The 25,022-nt window shown below is 41.9% G+C and overlaps 1 protein-coding gene across 6 annotated transcripts in view; it reads left to right on the top strand.

Moving 5' to 3' along the window:
- Positions 1 to 25,022, top strand: part of SNX19 (sorting nexin 19) — a 46,446-nt gene that overhangs the window by 2,810 nt on the left and 18,614 nt on the right. For 3 of the 6 annotated variants that reach the window (XM_090290641.1, XM_090290643.1, XM_090290642.1), the window contains exons 2-8: positions 1,087 to 1,225; positions 2,231 to 2,331; positions 2,449 to 2,568; positions 4,419 to 4,549; positions 5,748 to 5,844; positions 6,335 to 6,515; positions 8,976 to 9,099. In XM_090290641.1, coding sequence (XP_090146767.1) covers positions 1,087 to 1,225; positions 2,231 to 2,331; positions 2,449 to 2,568; positions 4,419 to 4,549; positions 5,748 to 5,844; positions 6,335 to 6,515; positions 8,976 to 9,099 — 893 coding nt within the window. Of the gene's footprint in view, positions 1 to 1,086; positions 1,226 to 2,230; positions 2,332 to 2,448; positions 2,569 to 4,418; positions 4,550 to 5,747; positions 5,845 to 6,334; positions 6,516 to 8,975; positions 9,100 to 23,433; positions 23,758 to 25,022 lie in introns of those variants that run through there. The other 3 variants (XM_090290644.1, XM_090290645.1, XM_090290646.1) reach the window with 2 other exon arrangements.

Raw genomic sequence — 25,022 nt, 5'->3', positions numbered from 1 at the left:
CTCATGAAGTAGACTATTTCACAGAAAGCACTATAATTTCAAGGTTCTCCAAGTTTAAAAGCCCCGCCCGGGATTTTCACCTGTCCCTTACCTAGGCCTTTTACTGGTCTGATGGACTACTTCGCTCATGTCAGCTCATAATGAATACTTCTCTTTCTCTCTAGCTCTAGACATTTTTAAAACACCAGCCTCAAATCCCACCAACAAGCAGATCGTTTCTTTCATCACTTGCCCACAGTCTAATACCTCAGCCAAACAGTGGTAACTGACTTCTAATGAGAACAAGCGTATACGTAGTTCTTCCACAGCATTTCATTGTGTTTTAACTACTCAGTCAAAAAGTCTTCTGTACTGAGTTACAGCTTTCATGCTGTTCAGGGTGTTGGCCCTGGAGAAGCATGTACTACAGGTTCTCTTTTCCCACAAACTGCCCTTCCACATATAGGAAGACAGCAAACTTTAACCCCTTACAATATATCAAGTCTTCGCATGACTTCTAAATATACAGATGATATGTACTTAGGAAAAAAATATTTAGTTTAGCTCCAAGAATAATTCATCTGCCCTGAGCAAAACAGAAACATATGTCCCTTTAATGCATTCCAGACAAACAAATGATTTTTTTCATCAGCTGTTTTGAATTATTTTCCCCCAACTAATATACATAATCACAAGTTGAATATAATGGCAAAATGGTTCCAACCCCATAATTCAGGGGTGAAGGAGGTAGTATCCTTTTTATCAGTGTTGTACCTTCTGTTTTATGCTCTGTCTTTGGGATTTGAAAAATAGTTATGTAGCCATTTTTATAAGTGAAAGTGTTTACAGGAGGGAGCTTTAACACTGAAGGGGTAGGGAGCAGTAAAACTCATTTTTCACTTTCTGGGTCACATTATATTGCGAAATGCATCTCATGCCTTAGTTCAGTCACCCTTAGAATTTGAGTTGCTCATTGCAACTTAGAACAGCAATCAGACCTGGTAGGTTCGGGAACAGAATAAGAACAGATCCCTTCCTTTACTCCTACTCTTCTCTGACTGTGTGGTTATTGAGCTGATGTAGTGAACAAATTTATTCACTCAACAGTATGAGACGGTCCTGGATGGCGAGAACAGCAGCAACCTGCAGCAGCTGGCGTACCATACTGTAAATCGCCGCTACCGCGAGTTCCTGAATCTACAGACTCGTCTGGAGGAGAAATCAGATCTTCGAAAGTTCATCAAAAGTCAGGAATACCTGCTTGCTTTTCACACCTAGCCACAATGACCTGAGAGGCTGGCGGCCTATTGGTTTGTGGGAGGGGTGGAGGGGGAGAATGCAGCGTCAAGGGTCCTTTACTTCCCCCACCCTCAGCTTGCATTCAGGTGATTTGTGTTTTAGTGCTGCACAGCAGTGACCACATTGTTTCTGAGGTTCTTTTGTCACTGAATGCTTTGTCCTGGGGTCCTGTTAGTTTAAGATTAAGAAAGAAACTCACATTTCCACTTATGTCTGTGAGGTAGCTTGTAGAGTTCAAGTAACTTCTCCAGATTCATAGATTAATTGCTCTTCGGTATTAAAATATTATCCAGAAATCTTTGCCAACTTTCCTTTAACAGCCAGGCTTTTTTAGATGTACTGTAAGACATAGGGACAATAAGAAAATGTAATAAAATTTAACTCTAAAATTAAGCTAATAAGCAGCATCTTTATTTATTTTAAAAAGCTAATGATCACCCAAATAAACATTTTACTAAGTTTAGGCATAAATTGTGGATTTCAGTTATGCATTTTCTTTCTTAATATCAATAGCCACTACTGAGCCAAGCTTGAAAATATAGGCCTGGTTCTCTTCTAAGCACGTTACACATATTTAGCTCATTGAATTCTCATAAGAGCTTATGAGATAAATACTATTATTATCTCCACTTTACAGAAAAGAAAAAAGTCAAAGATTAAGCAACTTGCTGAAGGTCATTATTAGAGGAGGAATTAGAGCCTAAATCTGAACTTGGACAATTGGATTTCAGGGCCCTCATTCATAACTGTTGTATTGTATGGCCTCTTATACCTTTATATTAACAATAATAGGAGTAGGTTGAATGTATTATATCCCTGGGGTGTATTTGGAACTCTTGAAATGAAAGATCTCAGGGAAATATATTCATCAGTTCTGGTTTTTTACATATGTGTGTGTTTTATATGGAATAGCTCTCAATGAATGTTAAGTGAATGAATTTTCTTTTTTAAGATGTGAAGGGCCCTAAGAAGCTCTTTCCAGATCTCCCATTTGGAAACATGGATAGTGACAGAGTAGAAGCCCGTAAGAGCCTCCTGGAATCATTCCTAAAGGTCAGCATCCTTCTGTTTTGGCTCTGCACTCATTTTACCCACCAGCCACGCAAGCCAAGGTGGAGATATCTAAGGGACTGAAATTTCTCTTTCAAGTCCTTCTTGTGTCTTTTGCAGCAACTCTGTGCCATTCCTGAAATCGCTAATAGTGAGGAAGTGCAGGAGTTCCTTGCTCTGAACACAGATGCTCGTATTGCCTTTGTCAAGAAACCGTTCATGGTCTCCAGAATAGACAAGGTACCAGCAGGGCCACTGTGCTCAGCCTCAGTTTCTCATTAGAGTGGGGGCAGTGCTTTAAAAATAAGTGGGGCGGAGGTGGGGAGCATGGCAAGAGGCGTCACAGAGGAGTCAGTAAAACACAGACTAGAATTTTCAAGACCTGTTCCCAAATGTTGGCTGGGTCATCAATGTGCTGAATTCCATTGTGCAACTATGAGGGTACAATGTCCCTGACACTATTAAGTGTGCACATGTCTCCTTGTGGAGGGATGTGAGGAGATATCTATACTTCCATAGATAGGTGAGGGCAGGAAGGTCTCTTCTGCACTTGATCTTAGCCAAAAGGCCGAGAAGCGATAGGAAGGTCTCTTCTGGCAGTTAAAGTCACTCAGGAAGGAAACAGCTAAGGTAGGATGCTAAGCTGGATTTAGATGGGTGTAGTGATTCTCTGCTGGAGAACAGAGTGTGAAGAGACTTGTACCTTCTTCAGGAGGATATCTCAGGACTTTCCAAGGTTGTAGGAGAAGGACATTTGTGTCACATGTTGGAGCCTGCAAGCAGTGGCTGCCAACTGATTTTGCAGTCCCCAGGGCAGAAGACTGAGGTTTGTGCTTATCAAAAGGTGTCATGTTTTAAAGGGTTCAAAAATACTGACTTACTAGAAGAAAAGATTCCTCCCTCTTCTCATCTAGACTTCAGGGGGTAAAATGTTGAGGTGGAATTTCACAATGTAGGAGTTAAGAGACGTTCACTGAAAACTAGAGAGGGATGCACAAGGTAAAATCCCCAGAATTCCATGCACATGTGTTCATTATTTGATTCTCTGAACATCTACTTACTGCTTGCCTGTTTAAAGCTGTGTACTGTACTAACTGTTCATAATACAATAATGAAAAAAAGAGATAAGGACTTTACCCACTAACTACAATTTTGTGAGCCTAGAGGGCAAGTTACATTTTCTAAGCCACGTTAAGCACTCTGTGTTCTTTCCCTGGTTTGTTAGGCCCTGGTCTTTATTGTACTCTTACTGGACTATTCCATCCTGTCTCACTGTGCCGGCTGTGCCCTTTCAGAGGATTAGCACAGGAATGAGTTAAAGAAGTGATGGTGCCACTCTGAGCCAGTGGTATTAATTAGAGGCACCAGAGGACATGTCAATGTTACTTCAGTGTTCCAGGGTTTCGTTGGTACAATTTTTTAAGAAATTGTTTATATGCCATTTTCTCATTCTGAGAAAGAGAGATAATTCTTTCTTTTCATTGAAGATTGTTTTCTTAGTCTCTCTTAGTAGAGAAATTTATGTTGACTTCAGAATTCTTAATTTTGACCTGAGTGACTTGTTATTCTTTCAGTACTTAAAGAAGAAAAATTGTTTGAATTAACTGGAAAAGCCAGTTCTTTACGCTCTGTGAATTACTCTGAACATATGCCTCTAGACTGTATTTCTTATTTTGGTAATCTTCACCCTTTCTGTACTTCATATATTCCCATCTATATTACTTTGTTTATTTACATCTCGATGACTGTATCAGCTTGGAAACTAAAAACCATTCTTTTATATACAAAGGAATTGAAAATGAAAAATATTTTACCAGCCTGCAGAACTCCCAGGTTTTTATTTATCCCATTGTTTGATTCAGTTTCTTTTCCCATGATGTTGTTTATCTTAACTCTGTGAGAAAGATTTTTATGGCCATAGCGAAAGAGAAGAATAGTTGCCACTAAGTTGTTAGGTGATATCTGACTATGCTGACGGATGACGCACCCCTAGATGGCGTAGCTGTCTCCCCATCCTGATTGCATAATGAGCCTTGAGAAAACTGCTCATTGGTGTTTTCTGTCTGACGCTATACCCCTGGCCCCTGCAGATGGTGGTGAATGCTATCGTGGACACCTTGAAGACGGCATTTCCTCGCTCCGAACCCCAGAGCCCCACAGAGGAGCTGAGTGAGGCTGAGACAGAAAGCAAGCCCCAGACAGAAGGCAAGAAGGCTACCAAGTGAGAAGCTTCAGTCACCCAGGGACCCTTTCCCAGTTCTCAGGCTGATGGGGATTCTCAGCCACAGCCCATCCCCAGTTCTCCAGCTCTAGAAGAGAGAAGATGGGTCATACGAGCTTTTCTGCAAAACCAGGCCTCCTCCTCACTGCTCAACCAAAAGAAGCCTGAGGTCCTGCGTAGGCAGCCCTGCTGACTGTGTTCTTGCCATCGGAACCCAGGGCCCCAACTGGTCAGGGATTTGTGACTAGAAGGAAAACTCTAGAATGCGGATATTCTCCTTTCCTACCCTCCTGGAAAGTTGAGACGTTCTTTCCTATTGGGAGCTAAGGCCTATAACCGATGTCTATTTGCCATCATTCCTGGAAGTCTTGGCTCAGAAGTTGCATATACTAGCAATAAACGGGAGCATTAGAATAGACACCTGCAGGACCCATTTCAGTAACTGGTTATTGCTGCTCCTCCTGTACCAGGGTCTCAGATGTCTCTGGCGGTACTTAAAGCCAGCATGTGGAAGGGAAAGTCACCACCACACTTACCCTTGCTGGAAACTATATCTGTATCTGGGCCATTTTGGAGAGAGTGAGAATGTGGGGGGTGGAGAACGTTTGCATGTGTGTCTCGCTGACTTTCCCTCTTTGTCTCTGTTCATGATCCATGGGCCAGCAATAACACAATTCTTACCCTTTTTTTACTGGGTCCATACTTTGAAAGGTGACCATAAACCTGTGCTTATGAGAATCCTGTTCCTTAGTACGGTGAGGTTAGGACTTGCAGTCCCTTCCCTGGTTTTACTTGGAACACAAAGGGAAAAAGTGGATGTGCAGAAAGGTACTGATGGCAACAACAAAAACCTGTGCCACCTGTCTAATCTGCAGCAAATATTTAATGAATGTGTAGTATGTGCTAGCTACTCTTCTCGCCTCTGGGAATATAACTAGGACATTTTTACAGTAGCAAAAGCACTTTCACAGACGCCCTGTAGCCAAAGTTTAGTGCAAGAGTTGCACGATTAAGAATTTCTAGAATATATATCATTTGGAAGATTTCAGGGCCAGTTCTGCTCTGGCAGTTCTGACCACTGTAAGCTCCCAAAACAAGTGTACGTGTGTTTGTTTTGAGGTGTTAATACTTGTCAGCCCTCCTATAGGAATCAAGATCATGAATTACATTCTGTTTCTGCTCTTTGTTTCTGTACTAGGTCCAGACTGAGGTTCCCATCCAGTAAAATTGCTCCAGCACTGAATATGACTGAACCACACGAGAAGATTCTCTATTGTCTCCAGGAAAGCAATGTGGTGAGAAATTCCTTGAGTACTCTTGGAATTAATAGCTGGGATGTTGATCCTGCAGTTACAGGCACTTGAGACATTTTCCAAAGTCAGAAAGGACGTAGGTACCTTGCTTAAAGAACTTATTAACATCTGGATCTCTAATTTTCATTATAAATATTTTCTCCAAGTGGTTTGTAATTACTGTTAGTTCTGGGTTGGTAGGTTGGTTTCTCAAGGGTCATGGGTGTGGGGTAACATATGACAGAATGACAGAGAAAACCAGTTCCTAGAAGAGGACAGATAGCCCAAGAGTGTTTGTGGCAAGTGAGAATACACAGTCATTTGTTTACTTGCAGTCTTCGTAAGCAATAAAAACTTTTCCAAAGTCACAGAGTAGGTTGGGTTCTATGCACATGATACATTTGCAGGGAAGAAACAAGGAAAACCTGAAGTGCTTTGGTTGCACCTCTGCTTTCCACATTTTTCATGTGATGTGCTGCTGGCTTTTCTTTAGGAGTCGGAGATCCTATCCATGTCTGCAATGGAATCCTTTATTGAAAAACAGACAAAATTACTAAAAATGCAGCCAACGGAAGCCTCAGAGAAAGATCATGAACATATGCTCAAAGGAAGTGTGGGTGATTCCTTGTCGGATGCAGCCATGCCAGCCCATGACCTCAGCAACAGTGATCCCAGTGAGTGACAAGATCCCTGACTGGTGTGGCTCAGTGGGTCAGGCTTCTGCCTGCAAACCAAAAGGTTGCTGGGTTGATTCCTGGTCAGGGCACGTGCCTGGGTTGCGGGCCTTGTCGCTGGTTGGAGGCATACAAGAGGCAGCCAGTTGTTGCTCTCAGCACATTAATTTATCTTCTGTTCAGCTAAGTAAGCCAGGCGTTAAACACCTGTGTTTGAGGCACTGTACTGAGTGCTGGGATGCAGAAAAGAATACAACTCAGTCCCCAGAGCTGAGCTGAGCAGAGGAACAGGGCACAAAGACAGGGAGTTCCAATCCAACAAAATAAGGTCCGTGCTTATGACATGTTAGCTTGTTGAAGTTCTTTTTGGCGTGCTTCAGCCTGTGTTTGAACTGCTCCCTTTGTCTGTTCCTTTAGTGCCTGTGGTACCACTTCCTGGTTGGTCCCTTGTCAGTCCCTTTCGTTGGTTCCCTTGTTAGCCTTCTAGAGCTTTATTTTATTTTCGGCTCTCTGTTATTACTCTGCACACTCACCTGGGTCATCTCATTTGTACTGTGGGCTTTAACTCTAACACACGTGCTGTGGTGCCTCGTATCAGATGTTGCATTTCTAGTGGCCTAATGGAAATCTGTACTGAGATATACCATAGGGCAACTGAAATGCAATATGCCCAAGATGGAGTTCATCGTATTCTCTGGGTCTGTTCCTTTTGTTTTATTTCTTGCCATGGCAATTGGCACCACCTAGTTCTCCAGAAAGAGCAGGGAGGGAGAAGGGGTGAGGACGCTCTCCTCTCCTTACAAGCATTTGAGGCAGGGCTGGTTTATTTCCCAGAGGAATGAAGAGGAAAAATTGGGAGTCCTGGATATTATTATGTTGCTAAACTAGAATTTATAAGAAAAATTTTCAATTCCACCAAGATAAAGGCTCCCACTGAAAATAAAGGTCACAAAATCTTGGGTTCAGAAGGAAAACAAAAAGTTTGATTTCATCATTGTTTCTCCGGTGCCCATGAGCAGTCACCTGGCCTGTGCTTTATGGACCTCAGCTTAACTCCGTGAAAAATGCAGTTACAACCCCATCTCCTCACACATACCTCACTTGTTGAGTAAATGAAGTATTTAAGCATCAGAAAGCTGTAAGAAATTATAAATAAGAGGGATAAGTAAAACTATAATCTAGCCCAAATCAAACCTGTAAATTTTGAATGTTATATCTCTAAAGGAATAGGTTATACTTGAACCCTTCTAGCCCTAAAAAAAAACTCAAAATGCTCGTTGATAGAAAATTTGGCATTTTTTTTTTTTCAAAAAGCACCTGGTGCCTTGTTTGCTTTCTTATTTTTTACTGTTATGAAAATTGTCGCCACATGGTGGCAGCTCTATGTAAATACTAAACCTGAGAAAATAACAGAATTCAGAAGGGTGCTATTTCCCAAGGAACTCAATATCACATCTTTGAGCAAATGACTAGAAAGCAAACACATCAGCTCCTATGCCCCCTTGAAATACAGTACAGAAGAAAGAAAAAATATATTGGGTGGGATTAAGAAGACAATAGCTTTTATTTCTAGCAATTCATCCAAATCTGAAGTCATTTATGTTCTAAAGAACCCATAAGGGAGGAAAGCTTGGGTAGCTAAGAGAATAGCCATTGGTTCTGGACTAACAAAATTATTGTTGAGGATTAATTATAATATTAATCCTCAACAATAATGCCAGATAGCTAAGATTCTTTCAGGAATATTATGTATTTCTGAGAAAGTCTCCCAGGAACCAAACCAGAGGGGACATGGGATCACCTCAACAGGGTTAGGGAACAGATGCTTCCATCCATAAAACACATCTGTTTGGGAGACTTCAGTTCAGCATGGGTGTGAGCTAATTTGTCGCCAGTTTTTGAAATAGGAAAGAAATTAGTAATTGTCCTGGCATTTTCCCAAAGGTGTAGTGCTTTTCCTAAAACCACACATTATCTCAAAATCAAACTGAAGCTTCCTGGATCCCAACCCAATAGTTCTATGTAATGAAGATGCTTTCAAAGCACTTTTTAAACAGGAGAATAAGTCCCAAATCTTTCCCCAAATCTGCTGCCCATAGCATTTCTGTGAGGCTTTGTGGGGGCGAGTGGAATATAAGTATGGAAGAGACTGGGCCTTGCCAGTTCCAGTTAGTCACCAGCTGTGAACACAAAAGAAACAAAGTAGGTAGGCAAAATAATTATATCCAAGATCTCAAAAAAAGATTTTTTTAATTTTACTAAGTGAATAAGAATTGTAAAGAAATTCAGAGCTTATCACTGAACTTTTTAGATGTGAAATAAACATCTCTTGACATGATTTAAGAATTGCAGAATTATAAAAATACAAGATAAGATAAAGATAGAGAAGACCCAGTGCATTGAAATGTTTCTCAAGTATGAGTCTCTTTGAATTCCTCTTAAAGTCTTTTTATTCTCCAGGAACAGAGTTAGCTGACACAGCACTAGATCTGCTCCTCCTGCTGCTAATGGAACAGTGGAGATGGCTCTGTACAGAAAACATGCAGAAAGTTCTTCATCTTATCTTTGGGACACTAATTCAGAGGTAAGACTGGTGAGTTCTTCACATTAGGGTCTCCGATTGCACAAAGGTTGGCTGTGATAGTGAATTCTCCACTAGAGAGGGAGAGGGAAGAGTCCAGGAAACTTGCAGTCATAAAGGAAGATAAGAGTCTCTGTTCTAGAGATACAGAAATGAAGACTGCCTGCAGAGTATCAGAAAGCTTTGATTAATCTCCTTGTTGTCTGGAGTCTGAGTGGGTCTGCTCCTGTAAGACTTCTGACCTAATCCACTGAGTTATACAGACACTGCCTGTCATTTTCAAATACTTCGGCTGAACTCTTCCTACTCCGGGATCAATTCTCCACCCACTTATACCCCCCAAGCCCTGTACCTTTCACCTTGTTTCAGTGGGCATTTCTCTTAAATGACGATGTATAGTCTGTGGCAGTAAAAATAAGAAAGATGAGGAGAAAGCAGATTGGTGCTCTCAAAAGACTATTTTCTCTGAGAAGGGTGTAAATATTCACAATTAAAGAAGCACTTACTGACACATGGCAGTTAAAACTCGGAGTTTATAATTCAGCCTTTGTAATCCTAATACCACTTGAATCTCCCGGAAGATTTGTATACAGATGGAGACTTTAGCTGCTTACCTAACCACGAAGCTGCTGCAAGCTTTGCTAAACTGAAGAAAGCCAGATATAGTGTGTCTGAACCAGGCCAACACACATAGTGCTTGAGGTTTGGCCACTCTTGTTTTGATTTCTCTCTCATAAGACGTCCTGGCAAAGTAAGAAACCAAATCCTGACCTCTTCTGTTAGCATGCGGCTCAGGCTAATAGGCACTCCAAAAGTAAAAACTTCTTTTAATAGAAGACTTATGTATCTATTCTACAATGTGTAGAAAATCCATCACCAACATTTAAATCTCCCCTCTCACACTCAAAGTTACATAGGATCGGGAAGGCTTAATAAGCTTTAATCATAAAGAGACTACGTCAAAGAAGGGTACACATTTACATTTGCTGAGTAGGTAAAGTCCAGGGATGCAGCTAAACATCTGTACTACAACGGACAGCACCTTCCCCACCCCAAACAGCAATGAATTAGTCTACACAAATATCAGTAGTGCAGGGGTTGAGAAGGCTCACCCTGGACTGTCAGTTCTTTAAAGGCCAGAACTAGCATTATTACATTTCCAGCAACTTACACTGGGCTGGGACATAGAAGGTATTCATTATTGGATAAAAAGATAAACTTGTCTCTTCTCAATACCTTTATACTTAAACATAGAGTCTCCTCCTGTTTTATTCAGTCCACTTCTGAATGTTGGCCATTAAGCCTTCATTTCTCTTCTCCCTCTATTATGCTTCCCCTTGGTGATCTTCCAAATGCTTTAAAGAAATGGGAAGGTTCTAAAACTAGTATGTGGTAATTGATTACCTCCTCCCCCTTGAGGTAATTTACATGATGAATTGGTTTCAGAACACAATAAGTTCCTTTGTAGAAACAGAAAAAACAGACGAGTCAGGAGAAATTCAAAAATATTAAGATTCTTACATAAAAGTAGGAAGAAGTTTACCTGAAGTTTAAATAACTCAGAATATTAAAGAGCTTGAGTCAGTACCAATTAAAGTAGAGAGAAATATATATTTGGGAATTCAGGCAGATCATTGAAGAAGTGATATTTAATGTAGCTAGGGTTTATGGCGATCTGAAACAGGAACCTTAAATGTAGGGTACTTGCAGGCTGTGAGAATTCCAAGCCGGGTTGCATCAGCCCCTCGGGGGGCCACGACTATAAATTCTTCCGTGGTAGGAAAGAGACAGCAATAGAGTAGAGCGGCCGCCCTGTGAAGAAGTAAACATATCATGCATATGCACTCTTAAGTTATTTCTTGGTTTGACTGGCAGAACTTTGTCCAGGCTGTTCTGTAGCATTATCCCACTTTACCTTAAAATGCTTATAACACTGTCCGACTGGGGAATTGTTTTGGTCTTATTCCTTATTCATTGAAAAAACAGTAGGGGCTTGTCAGCAGTGACAAAACAGACAGAGTCCCTACTCTTAACATATTTTGCAGTTTAGTGGGGATGAGAACTGAGGGCCTTGTATATGATCACAAAGCTAATGTGTGGTGGAACCGGGAATCGCACCCAGGTATTCCAAGGCCAAGTTCTTGTCCACTACAACATACTGCTGCTCTGCTGTAGGTAATCGCCCTGAGCTCTGGTTTCCTCATCTGGAAAACAGGAATAATAATGGTATCTATGCCTTTAGGTACAGGGAACATGTCCAATAAATGTTATGTCTTAATATTTGCTCTTCAGTAAAAGGAAAAAATGATAAAAAGTATTTTCTGTTTCTATTTCCTCCACCTAGTGCCCCCAACTTTGTTCCATTTTTTTCATGTCTTCAGGATGTCTGCCCCCCATGCCAGCCGCCTCCTTCAGCTGCCACTATCCCTACTGTGCCTGTCCTTCTGAGCTATATAGAGTGTATTTGGCTCTCTTCTCAAATTTCTTGTGCTGGGTTCACAGTGTTCTTGAAGCTTCCTTAAGGTAGGAGTCAAGAAGTCATGGATGCCTGGAGAAAGAATCCCAACTCTCCCTGATGCCTGTGCACATGGTCTAAGACCAGCAAGTCCCCATGTACATGGTTCACATGGAAAAGATGGGTTTATTTCAGGACCCCTGTGTAGACAGTAGTAACACCCTCAACTTCAGGGTAGTTACCATCTAGCAAACATGTGTTGAGAGTTTACTTTGTTCAGATACTGTGCTGAACTCTACAAGTGTATTGTGTTATTTAGTCACTTCAAAAGCCCTGTTAAAGATATTAAGGTCCCCAATTCAAAGATGAGGACACTAAGGCTTACAAAGAATTATGGTTATTTAGTCAAAATCACAGAGCTTACTAAGTATACCACAGGCAGAATCGAAACCCAGGTTTGTGTGATTTTCAGCTATAATAACTATCTCTCAGGATCAGACTTTTGCCCTGTGGTTTGAAGGGATAAAAACCAAATCAAAATTCTTTGAGGGTAGTATACATTCAGTTTGTAAAACCCAAACTGCATTTCCACATACACACACTCACAGCACAAAGGGCACTAAACTATCCTAAAGCTAACGTATGTTACTTGTCCCTGACAGCTTGCCTTAAAAAAAATTTTTTTTTTAAAGAGGTTCATGCAATGCTACATTCTGTGGCTTTGCTTTAGTAAGCGAATAAACTGGAATTTGACATCTCCTCACCCCAGCCTACCACTACTCCCGGAAGAGGTGGTGTGGTCCCTGCGGGTGCAGCGTTGCCCTCTGAGCCTGTCCCCATGACTGCTGCTCAGGAGGCAGCATGCTGCTTCTCCCTGGAACCACAAGTACCTGAGTTGGGCCCTTTTGCAGAGTGCTTGGGTTCTTTTTCTTTGAGCTCTGCGCTTGAAAGAGAAGGATAGTTGGTATTAATGCCACAGGCAGCTCCTGCCACTTCTCCAGTGACCTTGAACACACTGCAGTTATCAGGGATGGTACAGGCATCTAGATTTTGATACATCTCCTCCTTAAAATATTACTAGTTTGTAACCTCCAGCATTATCTTCTCCAAGAAGGTAAGTTCATTTTTCCTGCTTCCAGCTTTGTTTACTCTCCTTGCTTCCTTAAAAGACCTCTATACATAACTCCCTTGGACTCCAGGGACTTCTGGCAAATCTTAAGCATTCATTCTCATTCTCTGTCTGTGTGTCTCTCTCTCTCTCTCCCTCTGCCACTCCATCCCTCCCTCCTATCCACCCCTGCAAAGGGAAAAAAAAAGAGTAAATTCAACCTTATGACCTCTCCTTCTAAGCCAAGTTTGGAAGAGTTCTCATCTAAGCCAAGCTTCATAAATCTCCCTTGATTGTTGATGGCGTGGAGAAGGTGGGGGAGGGTAGCTGAAGAGAAGTTAGATGCCCAAAAAAGGCATTGTTAAGTCAAAGGGGAGTCTTGCACACATGGGCGCCTGACCTCGCGTGTCAGCTTCTGTGCCGGGAACATCCAATTCTGTAAGAAGGAGCACTCCTTATTTGGAATTAGGGACAAGGTGAAGGGAAGAGGAGTGGGGGTGGCGGTCTGTGCCAGGGAGTAAATTCGGCTTGTGCAGACGGCTCGTGTCCGAAAACAGAAGAGACCTGACAATATTTCTGCATACGTCAGAATCAGGGTCAGGAAGCTGGACAAGTACATAGACATAGATCAGACTAGGTTGGAGGGAAAGAGGAGAGATGCACAGTGCTCCATTGATGGTAGGAGGTTTGGGGCAGGAAGATGTAGCCAAGATAAGGAGTAAGATTATTATGGAGAACTAATGTAGAGTGAAGGAATGAGAAGAAGCTGGACCGGTTCCCTGCCTGAATGCCCAGAGTAATGCCATGGTAAAAATACGAGCCAGCCTGGCAGTAGAGGACTTGAACTCCACGTCCCGTGGTTCTGCCCTCCCCATGGCCCCAAGATGGCATCAGACTCTGTGTCAAAAGGGCAGCAAACACATTCCTGGCATCTGCGTAAGGATTTCTTAGTAAGGGAGAGATTGTGTGTGTGTGTGTGTGTCAGAGGCACGTGGGAATGGTATAGTGTGCCCAAAAGACTAGGGAATAAGGGAGAAGGTTCTATGATCTGTCGGCAAAGGAGAGTACAAAAGTATGTCAAGTCAGGACTTACAGAGAGAGGAAGAAGAAAAGAAATGTTGCCTTAGGTTTAAAGAGTTCAACGAGCAGCAAACCCAGGAGACAAGCTCTGGACTTCATGCTAGGTCATGAGATCATTTTTGTACAAAGGAGGTCTCTCTACAAACCATCTCCCAGGAAAGGCCAGGAGAAGGTTTGGTGACTCAGAGTATGGGACCGTTAGAGAGTATATGCTGCCAGGTGGAAATGTTCATCTTCCTTAAGGACAGTTATGAGTAGATGATCATGAGCTCTTTTGTCTCCACTCTTCTCTTAGGTTACTCCAGAATCTTAGGTTTTCTCTGCCTGTAGTCCATTCAGGGGCCTTTTCTCTGTGGCCGTGTCTGCATGGCAGATGGACAAAGGGTCTCTCTGTCACTGCTTATATCTTAAGGGAAACTCCCGGCCTGCTACCAAAAGGACACAAGCATTTGCAGCAAGATAGAAACGGACATTTACTAAACACTAACTAAACTAGGTAAGCTGCTGTGTTCTTTAAGTATTGTACTAAGGTGCAACGCAGGGCTGTGAGAGACGTGTGTTTCCACACTTTACAGGGGAGGAAAATGATACTCAGATTAAATAACTGTCCCGAATCAGAACTAGTAAGTGCCACACCCAAGATCCTACTTAAGCCGTCCTGGCCTCAGAGCCCACTCACTTTCTGCTCCTCCAAACTGCTTCCTCTGTTCAAGCCTTCTCACAAAGCAGCCGCACTTAAGCCCCTGTGCCTTATTCCCATGTAATCTCTCTTGCTTTCCATCTACCTGGCCTTAGGGACGCGTACATATGACAGCTGCAGATGAATTCATTTCCATCTGCATATTCTGATTTTATTCGTAAAGCACTCCTGGATCAGAGATTAGAGTCTCCCTCAGGTGTCAATTCTTCATTCTAATCATATTCAGAAACAGATTATCAGTGTTAAAGATTAATAATGTCTCAGGAAACACTGAGTACAGCTTTTTCCTTTGCTACATAAACTTTTTCTTTCAGTTCAGGTCTAGTGCCTTGTGGTCACACCTGATCTCTTTCTATGAACAGCTTCTGTAGAAAATTGCATACTTTTGCAAGAGCCCCAGATAACAAAATTATCTCAAACTACGTCTTCAAATGTTGCCGTCAGATTGTTTCCTGGCCCTCTAATTACTGACTTGGGCTGCTTTTATAGGTGCTAAAGGTAATTTTCTACAGTGATGGCTTTGCTCGGGTTATATTGTGCTTCCTCGGTTAAGGGGAACGCTCCCTCTTTCACTAGACCTTGACAAAGGGAAGCTCTTGACTTCTGTAGACTGGGCCAGGATGGTCCCAACAGTCTCTCCTATTATATGAGTGACCTCCCTATTATATTTCTTAGGTGTCACTTATTCTGCACCCCTTTTAGGATAAGGACATCATGCCTCCCCTATCGCATACTGACGGTTTTTACATGAATACATCTTTACGGTTGTAACAGCGGGTGTTAGCTCACTGGTTATGTGCCTGTGCATGTGTGTTTTTGCACTTGCGTGTGGTTCATGTTCTTAAATATTCATACCTCAGAGGTATAGAGTTAATCATTGTAATAGGTAAGAAAATAACAGAATATCATGAAGCATTTAAACCTTAGAACCTTTATTCCAAGTCAAGTTAATGGTGTCTCTTGCCCATCTCCTAACTACAAATAGGAGCCCAAGACAGTTTTTGAGGGCAGTTTCAGACTGTACGCATCCTGAAGGCAGGGACTGTGCCTTATTCACCATTCTCTTGTAAGCACTTGATAAATGTGTGTCAAATTAACGAGCATCACATGCTCTTCCAACGGAATCAGTCCTCTGCTTATCACTAATGAGAATCTCAGGGGCTCCTAACAGTTCTGGGGGACAAGAAACTCAAATATAAATGGAGTACCTCCTACATCCCTTCCCCACAGCTCCTCAGTGGGACAACTCCAGTTTCCAGAGCCATGTTGGGCCTGACCAAAGAGGGTTTTTTCCTTCAAGCCTCTCAGACTGCCTCCCATTCTTGAGACACTGCTTTCCCAGAGAACACATGCCGCTTCCCTCGTGGCTTCCCACTGGGAGACCCCCACTAAGCTTGCCCTCTCTGGAAGCACCTCCTGCTGTTGTGCCTTCTAAACCTCTTTCCTTTCAGATAGGGAAATAAGAAATATGAGCTTTGAAGTCGTACAGGTATGAGTTCAAATTCTGCTTCGAGGGCTACTATCCATGTAACTTAGAATAGATCAACCTCTCTTTGCCTCAAGTTACTCTCATGATGCTGGTTGGAAGATAAGACATAATAAATGAAAGTCTCTTGATGTTTGCCTGGCACATGGTAGCACTTAATAAATGTGAGTTCTCATCCATCTTTATCAGCTCCATATTTCACTTCCTTGGGGACTCTTATTTGCTATGGCAGTAGATGATACGTTCACATTGTAATGGGCCTTTGGAGAGGTCTTTATAGTGAGCTTCCTTTGTGATCTGATAATGTGAGACAAAGTCTTTTCTGCATCCTTCACATTAGGTTCTCTTCCTTCATCTTACCTATCTATGCACTCCATCTCATCTTATCTATGTCCTTAAAATGTTCCCCAGTCACATCCAGAGGAGAAACTCTTGAGTCTCTTCAGAACCAGGGAACTACTTACTTCCTAACCCAGGTACTCCCAACCCTCTTGCTTTGCTTTCTAGGAAACTAACGTGATTTAGTTCTTGTTATGGTGGCCTCTTCACAAATAATTTTTGAAAAGTGTAAGATTTGGTGCCACTATGTACTTACGAAGTACTTGCTTGCTGTGTGCTAGCTCTTCAGACCTAGTATGGTACTCTTTCTACTTTAAGGCCCTTTTAGCTTCTTACATACAATCAGGAATATCAGACAAGATGAAGTCAGGTGAGGTGCTGCTTGTCCCACGCAGCACAGGGTAAATATTAGGCAGGTTTTATAGAGAAAAGTTCATGTTGAAAGCCAGACCTTAACAAGATAGGTATCGTTTAGCCTGGTTTAGTATGAAGAATATTCCAAGCACAGAAACCTTTTTAAAGAGGGGAATGGAGCATTTTTCTACTTTTAAATTAAAAGTGACCTTTAAAGGTATTTTGAATATTTTCAGCCAGCTCCTTTCTGAACATGTGTGTGCTTACACACAAAACCGGAAGATCCTTTTGTTAAATACATTATGGAAAGCCCACCAGGCTATTGCTACTTGTGAGTTAAGACAGAAATTCTATCTCTGGGCACCAGGTGGCGCCGCAGGATAAATAATACCCATTCACCTAGGCGGGAGCCACGTTTTGCAATTATAGGTCCTTGCCTTGAGGAATTATTCCTGGATTGCTCCGTGATTCAGAGGATACTTACCTGTCCTCTCCTTGGTACCACTGACTTTTAGAAGAGCCAGTTTTTTCACCTTTCATCCTTCCGCCCTGTGATCTGATCAGTCTTCAACGTACTCTTGCTTCTCTGAGCACGGTACACCGCCAGAAGTCGTCCCTGTGGGTGCATTCCACCCGTCAGGGATTCGGTGCTGGGGCTGATTCACTGAGAACAGGCTGCCTCAGGAACCCGGAGTGAGCCAGGGAGTTGACGGTGATAAAACCAGCCGAACATCTGAAGTTGAACAATCTTGTCAGTACTCTATAAACTAGTTTATCCTGTCCTCCAGGCCTTTTTGGAATTAAAATTCTTAGATAAACATCTCCCTGCGGTAGAGGCTGTCAGTGGTAGATCGCACTGATAGTGGGACTCTGATCCACCTGTTACATAATCTAGGGCATTTCCTGTTGCTTTTTGCCTTGGATGGAGATCATTTGGCTTTTTCCTATCAACTTGGTTTTGGAGAAGTTTAGCTCTCCCCCAATAAATACATATAATCTATTTTAACACAGTGTGTTCACTGTGTAAATGCAGCTGTAGGATGTCAACGAAAGAACGTCCGGCCTAAAAACAGAAGTCTTATACGAGTTTATCCGAGCCAAACTGATGACACTTGCTGGGAGGCAAAGTCTCAACAGAGTGAGAAAATGCTCCAGAAAACGGCCGTTTGCAGCTTATTTTATACATGAGGATCAAAGGAGGAGGCATAAGGAGATCCATTGATGGTGGACTAGGGAGGCTGGAGAAGGCGAAGCGGGGAAATCCTGGCTACTGGATAAAAAGTAAAACGAAGAGACACATACTTTAGGATGGTTAATAGCACTTGGATCAGGTAGAGATGGTACATAGGCAACAAGATCACCGTGTGCCTCATGCTCTGGGGCCGGTGGTTGTGTCTTTGAGGGGTCCAGATAAGAAAACTTCCGTTTCAAAGTTATGTTATCTTAGATGCACAAAGGCAGCAGACAATTTCAAAGGTAAAGAATGACCTCTATCAAGGAAACTACAGGCCTGGAACATGACTGCCCACCCTGAGCCACTTTTAAATAGGAATTTTTCCTTCGGACCACCCTGTGTGGTGACTCTGGTCTGTGGATGTGTGTGGCCCGCCATGCAGGCCTCCCCTGAGCTTGTCAGATTCAGTATGTGGCCTGGTTTTCCTCCACAAGGATAAGCCCTTCAACCACCTCCTCCTCTTGCCTCTTGTTTCTGATCACAAGTGTTACCCTCAAAGTCGCTACCGTGTGGTTGCTGGTTCTATATCCTTAGAGTCAGGACAGATATCCTCGTATTTGGAAAGGTTTTCAATTCACCATGTCGGCAGGAAAATGGAAACAAATATATTTGGGTAGTTCTACCCCCACCTGATTCATTTTAGTCGCTTCTTTCTTCCCCGTGCTCCTCCCAGTGGTGGTCTTGCTTTCTTAACTTTGACATCTGCTTCTCACATCTGCCCTTTGCTGTCTTCCAGGCTAGTCTTCTCCATCTTACTTTAGCCATTTTCACAGCATAATTCGGAACTCTACCTCACCCGCTTATTTGACTACAATCCCTAATTCTTATAGGGCTGAGTATACTCTAAATCTGTGATCAGTAGTAACTGTAGAAGTTGGGGGCCAACTCATCCAGTGGAGCACATACTTACCACCTGTCCCTCCTCTCCTGTGGTGGTACCTTTTGCCCAAAGCAGAGCCTGGCAGTCTGCCTGTGAGGTCAGGTCACCAGGACCAAAAGGAGGTCTAGTTGTCAAGACAGCCACTGAATTCCTGCCTCTTGCCCTCCTATGGTTCTTGCTTTCCTTCCCAGTGCTTCAGCTTTACGTAGTTCTCTTCCTCTCCCTGCCCTTTCCCTCCACCAGACTCAATATTCTTCTGAATGGATAGTCATTTCAATCAGCCTTTCCCTCCTGCACCTGCCTCCCTGCCCTAGGCACTGAGAAAGGAAAGGTTCAGAATAACTACCTGGTGCCTGAGAAGGAGCCAGACTTGCTGTTCATTTGGGACCAAGGAGAGAAGGAGAGATCCATTTTGGATCCTGAGGTCCCTGCAGTGAAAGTCTCATTGTTTAGTATCGAGAGATCTAGTTCTAAGAAGGATTTCTAAGTAGTCTTCTAATTACTCATAACTCCACAGGGTCGATCCTCCCCAATCTTTTTAAACACTCATTACAGAAGTGGTTCACTAGCCTAATATTTACATCCCTGAGCTACTACTAGGAGAATAATTTTTGCAAAAGGGGAAGGTGAGGCACGAAATTCAAAGCTGGCTCAGCACCCTGCCATCATTTGGTTTCTTGGGTCTGATGGGATTTTGCAAGAGGCGGCAAAGAAATGTTTCTCTGACACATGAACAGATTCACAGCACTCTGAAAATTGCTTTTATTTTTCTCCTTTGATCTTGATAACTTATAAAGAAAACAAGCCAAGAACTAGCCCATTTCATTAAGAAAGAAGCCAGAACTCAGAGAGCTCATTCAGTTTTTAAGTGATCAAGCCAGGCACAAACCGGTTTGTGTTCTTTCAATGTTATTTTCACTTATTAAAACACTGCCTGTGCAAATTCTTTGTAGCTCTTCTGGCTACCTGTTTTCCCCAAACAGGTAGGAACCTGTTTTATGCTCACTATTGAGGTGAAAACTGGTGGTCTCTTCCTAACAGAGAAGTTTCTTGGACTTGGAGCTGAGATATTGGCTGTTGCAAAGATGTGAGAAAGATGTGCTACTGTTGCTCTTACTTGGCCCAGATGAACAGTGGGCAGTCATCCAGAAAGTACGACTTGGATTTTGCCTAGCTTTCAAGTCTGTCAGCCCTGATTTTCCAGAGCTTGATTATGGTGCATTGATAGCAACATAGTGTGGAACTGAGAAAAGTGGATCTGCAGGTCTTCAGAGGTAGGCTATATTTGCATAATAAACTTTCAAATTGGAATCGTGAGAGTGGCACACTGCTCAAATCCAGGGCAAATTTCTACAGCTCTCCCTTTGCTATCAGTCTCATTTGTCCCATGAACACAGAACCCCCAACTGGGTTCTTCTCATTCTGTATCTGATGGAAAGGTAGCCTGACGTTCGCTTTTGGTCACTTTTCGCCCCAACATTCTGCTACCTCTTTTTCTTCTTACTACTTATAAGCGATGGGTTGGAAAGAGTTGGATGCTGTTGCATCTATCAGGGGCACCTTCCAAAATACAAGTGTGACTCCTGGTCCTCGTAACCCTTTTGCTTTTGTTTGACTTTCAGTCCCTTCTACCCTGTGGGCCTATTTGCCATGAAAACTGACCAAAATACAGCTGCTGGCAGCTGTCTCTCTTCTCTAGGATTTGCAGAGTGTTTCAGATAGGAAGCATGGGTGACCCCTCCACCTTCCTTCCCCTCCAGGGGAAGGCATTACCAGGTGTGAATTGTATGAATCATTCAGAAGGATTTTTTTTTTTTTTTTTTTTGAGAGAGAGAAAGAGATTGATTTATTCCACTTATTCATGTATTCATTGATTGCTTCTTGTATGTGCCCTGACCAGAGATAAAACCCACAACCTTGGCGTATCAGGACAACTCTAACCATCTGAGAAACCCAGCCAAGGCTCATGATGAATTCTTCATTCTAACCTGGCTGACTTATCACCCAGTGTACTTCTTACAACATCCACCTTGCAGCTGGTGTATTGGCACATGGCTTAATTTTAATATTATCCTAAACCAAAAATTATTAGAAAAATAAACCTACCAGATGTTTATCTAAATATTTATAAATGCCACATACAAAGAATTCCTGGTAGTCCACTATTTCTTTAATCTGTCATTGTCCTCCATAAGCACAAATAATTAGGAGCTCACTGTTACGCCGCTGCCTTCAGTATTGTTATGCTCCTGCAAAGCTTGTTTTGAGCTGTGTGCTGTGCTTTAAGGCCCCGGTGTGTGCCACATACAGCATTAACTCACTTAGTAACTAATATTTATTGATTACCTACTCTGTGCCAGGCACTAAGTGATCAAAATGCAAAAAAAGACCCCAAATTCCCACCCTAGGAAGTTTACTGTCCTGTTGGAGGCGCAGTTTTATAAATAAGGACTTATGGTATAATGTTAGCGCTTTAAAAAGAACTCCGTATGTGATTCAGGATGGTGCAGGGAGGCCTGCAGAGGAGAGGATATCTGAGATGGGCCTCACAGCCGGAAGGGAAGTTGGGGGGCTGTTGAGGAGCAGAGCAGCAAAGGCGGAGCAGTGAGCCCGCGCGGCGTATTTGTGTTTCTCCCAGAAGTCGGGTGTGACTAGGAATACACGCTGTGCAGTACGAGTGGCCAGAAGTGACACTGAAGTGGTTAACGGGCCCTGACTCACATGGAGCTCTGGGAGCAAATCTGTGTTTGGTCCCCACTGGGTGGGAAACCGTTTATAAAATTTAAACAGGTGAGGACATGATCAAATTTATAACTTAGAAAAAGCACTTAAATCGTGCTCTGGGGAAAGCAAAGTTAAGACCAGGAAAACAAACTAGGAAAAGAGCTGAACTAATAGAAATGAAAGGGGATGAGGCCCTAAACTAAGGCCATTGGTACAGAGATGGTAAAGGGTAGATGAAGTGATGAGATACTGAGGGAGTAGGAGGAACCAGATTTAGTAATTGCTTAAATATTGTGGGTGTTGCTGAGGGTGGGGGTGGGGGCACGTGGATTAGGGATAAGGACAAGGAGAAATCAAGAATGGCTCAGTTTTTGCCCTTGTGGATTATGAAGCATGACTAGTAAGACATATAATATCCTTCTGAACAGTATACCTGAGTTGTGATTAAAAGTCTGCTCTTGCTTATCGAACCAATAGGTTATTATTTACTTTTGTGTAAAAATAGATGATGACACATGAGGAAGCATGGACTATATCTACTAATTTTGATATTATTGATAGAAAACGAACAGACCTGGAGGCCCAGATTGTATTTTTATCATTTCTTCTGTCGATTTTGTCTTGGGAAGAAAAGGGAAAATGTAGGCTCAATAGCCAGCTGTGTAGCTGGTGTAAAGGGGAGGTTTTTAAATTTTCTGGACCTTGGCACATGATACTCACATGGTAGACTACTGACTACAGATAGAGCATAGCCCAAGGGTAGCAGAAAGAATATACTTGGCAGGAGACCCACCAACTGAGTGAGGAGGAAGAAGTGAGAAAAAACTGAGATAAAGCTAAAACTGGGTATTACGGAAAACAGCTAAGAAAGAAAGGAAAGCGGAGGTGGGTAAGAGGTACTAGAATTTACAAGATAACACGACAGATTATGAAATAAATAATAATACTGACTTGTATGTCATAATAACAAGTGAATTTAAAATTCTAGCCCTGGAAGTTATCACTGAGAGTTGTGGAATAAGATTTGATTCATTCAGTAAATATTTGATTGCTTATTGTGTGAATGGGAAATTCTGAGTAAGATATCAAAGTGAATTGAATAGCATCCCTGCTCTCAAAACCTTACAGTCTTCTTATTTTGGAACTGACATAAAGCTCAACCAATATGTTTTGAGTAAATGGAATAAACAAACGCATGATTCTAATGAGGGAAAAGAATCAGCATCAAATGAAAACAGGGTAGTTAATAAATCAGATTGCAGATCAATATATGTTTAAAAATAGAGAGCCCTGACCAGTGGCTCAGTTGGTTGGAGCATTATCCTGTACACAAAAGTGTTGTGGGTTTGGTTCCCAGGCAGGGCACATACGGGAGGCAACCTCTAAATGCTTCTCTCTCTCTCTCTCTCTCTCTCTCTCTCTCTCTCTCTCTCTCTCTCTCTCTCTCTCCCTCTCTCTCTCTCTCTCTCCCCCTCCCTCCCCCTCTCTCTCCCCCTCTCTCTCCCCTTCCTCTCTAGAGTTGATAAAACACATCCTTGGGTGAGGATTAAAAAAATAATTTAAAAAAGTAAGAAATAGAAGGAGCACGTACTAAGTGAATAATATCAGTAACACTAGTAAGAATGGTACCCAGTAAGCTTAGACTCAGAAGGAGCTGAAATTATGGATAAATGTTGTGGGTAAAAAAAAAAAAAAACATTAAAAACAAGAACAAGGAAAATACAGGTTGGGGCAAAAGTAGTTTACTGTTGTGAGCGCACAAAACAGTTTATTCTTGTATTATTTATTTATCAATTATTGTATCATTTTCCATACGAACAATTGTAAGCCTACTTTTGCCCCAGCCTGTATAGGTAAATTATTTGGAAGAGATACTGTAGTATTAACTGGTTACACTGAGAGAGCATTTTTTATTTATCTAACGGTGAGTTGGTTTACTGTTTGCTAGACTATTTAATTTCTTTTTTCTTCATCAAGGAAAATGGTCTAACAAGAAGAATTGAACAAACATGATTAAACCATAATCAAAGACTAAAACAGGAATGAAAATAAGAGAGCATTTACCCTGGTTTAAAGCTCATGCACCTGGTCCAGATGAATTATATTCCATGGAACTGAAAATTTTATTTTTATCATGAAGACTGAAGGTCACTGAGAAAATTGCCACATGGTGATATGTTGGGTTGGAGACAGACAAATATCAGGCCTTTCAAAAAATGGATACAGGCTATGGACCTGACATTGATCTCTGGAAATTCCTGAAGCAGTTTATTAAATAGATGCTCTGTGAACACTTGGGAAGGGAAATGGTCGCTGTGCTTTCTTCAGTGGGAACGTGTCCTGCTTTATAAACACCGTTTTTTTTTTTATTTCTTTAGCAGTATTATTAGACCTTGAATGAAAGGAATGCATTGGTTGCTATATTGTAGATGAATTTCAACAAGTTTTTGCCATATCCTCATAATATATATACATATACAGGGGCAAAATGGGTATATGTGGCCTGGTCTGTAGTTCTTTTAAGTGATTTGTGGCTAGTTGAGTATCTTTAGTCCAAAAATATCTAAAAAATTGATGGCACCCTGGAAGGCAATTTCTAGTGATAGAGTGTTGCTCTTGTTATCCTGTTAAATTCTTTCATCAGTACATTTGCACGTAACTTCAATCTTGAGGTATAATTAATAATACTCTAGATGACAAAAATTAAGATTTAAAAAGACTTAGAATAACCAAATAGTCTAAAATCAATAGATGGAATTTAATAGAAATAAATATTACAAATCACAATTTAAATATATTTTTTAAATTGCACAAATATAGAAGACAAGACTAGGCTTAACAGAGGGGCATGTAATTTTTTTCCTAAAGTACATATGCAGACTTAGGGTTCTGGTTGACTGCAAGCTCAGTATGAGTCAGTGCTTTGATGTGTGTGCCCCAAAAGCCAAAATAGTCTTCAACTATTTTCATAGAAGTACAGCGTCTGGGTTAAGGAAGGCACTAATCCTCTGCATTCTTCGCTGGTCAGGGCACACCTGGAGGCTGTGTTTGGTTCTGGGCACCTATTTTAAGACAGAATGACAAAGGAGCACAGGCAGAGGATGGAATCAGGGTGACAAGGGGTTCAGCTCTCTCCTTCTTTCCTCAGACATTGACTGAGTGTCTTCTGTGTGCTCAACTTTGGGGTTGGTGGAACCAAGGATGTCTCACCGGTGGAAAAGAGTTAGGGAGCAATAATAGATGTATTTAAAATGAGAAGTGTTGCCTAATGAAAGATTTGACCTGGTAACTTCCGTTCCTCCTATTAACTTCAGGGGGTTCAAGTAGGAGCAATGACTAAAAGTTACAAAGAGTCAGATTTTGGTTGCCAGTATGTAAGAAGTACTCTGACAAATTGAAATTATCCTTTTCAGGAATTAAGCAACTCCCCTAAAGTCACATTCCTAATTGGTGGTGAAACTAAAATGAAAGCCCGACTTTCTGAAATCACAAGCTGGACACTCAGCTATGCCATGATATTACCCAGGGGATTCCTACTTCGTGAGGAGGTTAGTTAGGGATAACTT

Source organism: Furipterus horrens, unplaced genomic scaffold (assembly GCF_987537825.1).
Source record: "Furipterus horrens unplaced genomic scaffold, mFurHor1.1.pri manual_scaffold_11, whole genome shotgun sequence".
In the NCBI taxonomy this organism is placed as follows: Eukaryota; Metazoa; Chordata; class Mammalia; order Chiroptera; family Furipteridae; genus Furipterus; species Furipterus horrens.
The sequence above is the reverse complement of the archived record's forward strand: the minus strand, read 5'-3'. Positions and strand labels throughout refer to the sequence as shown.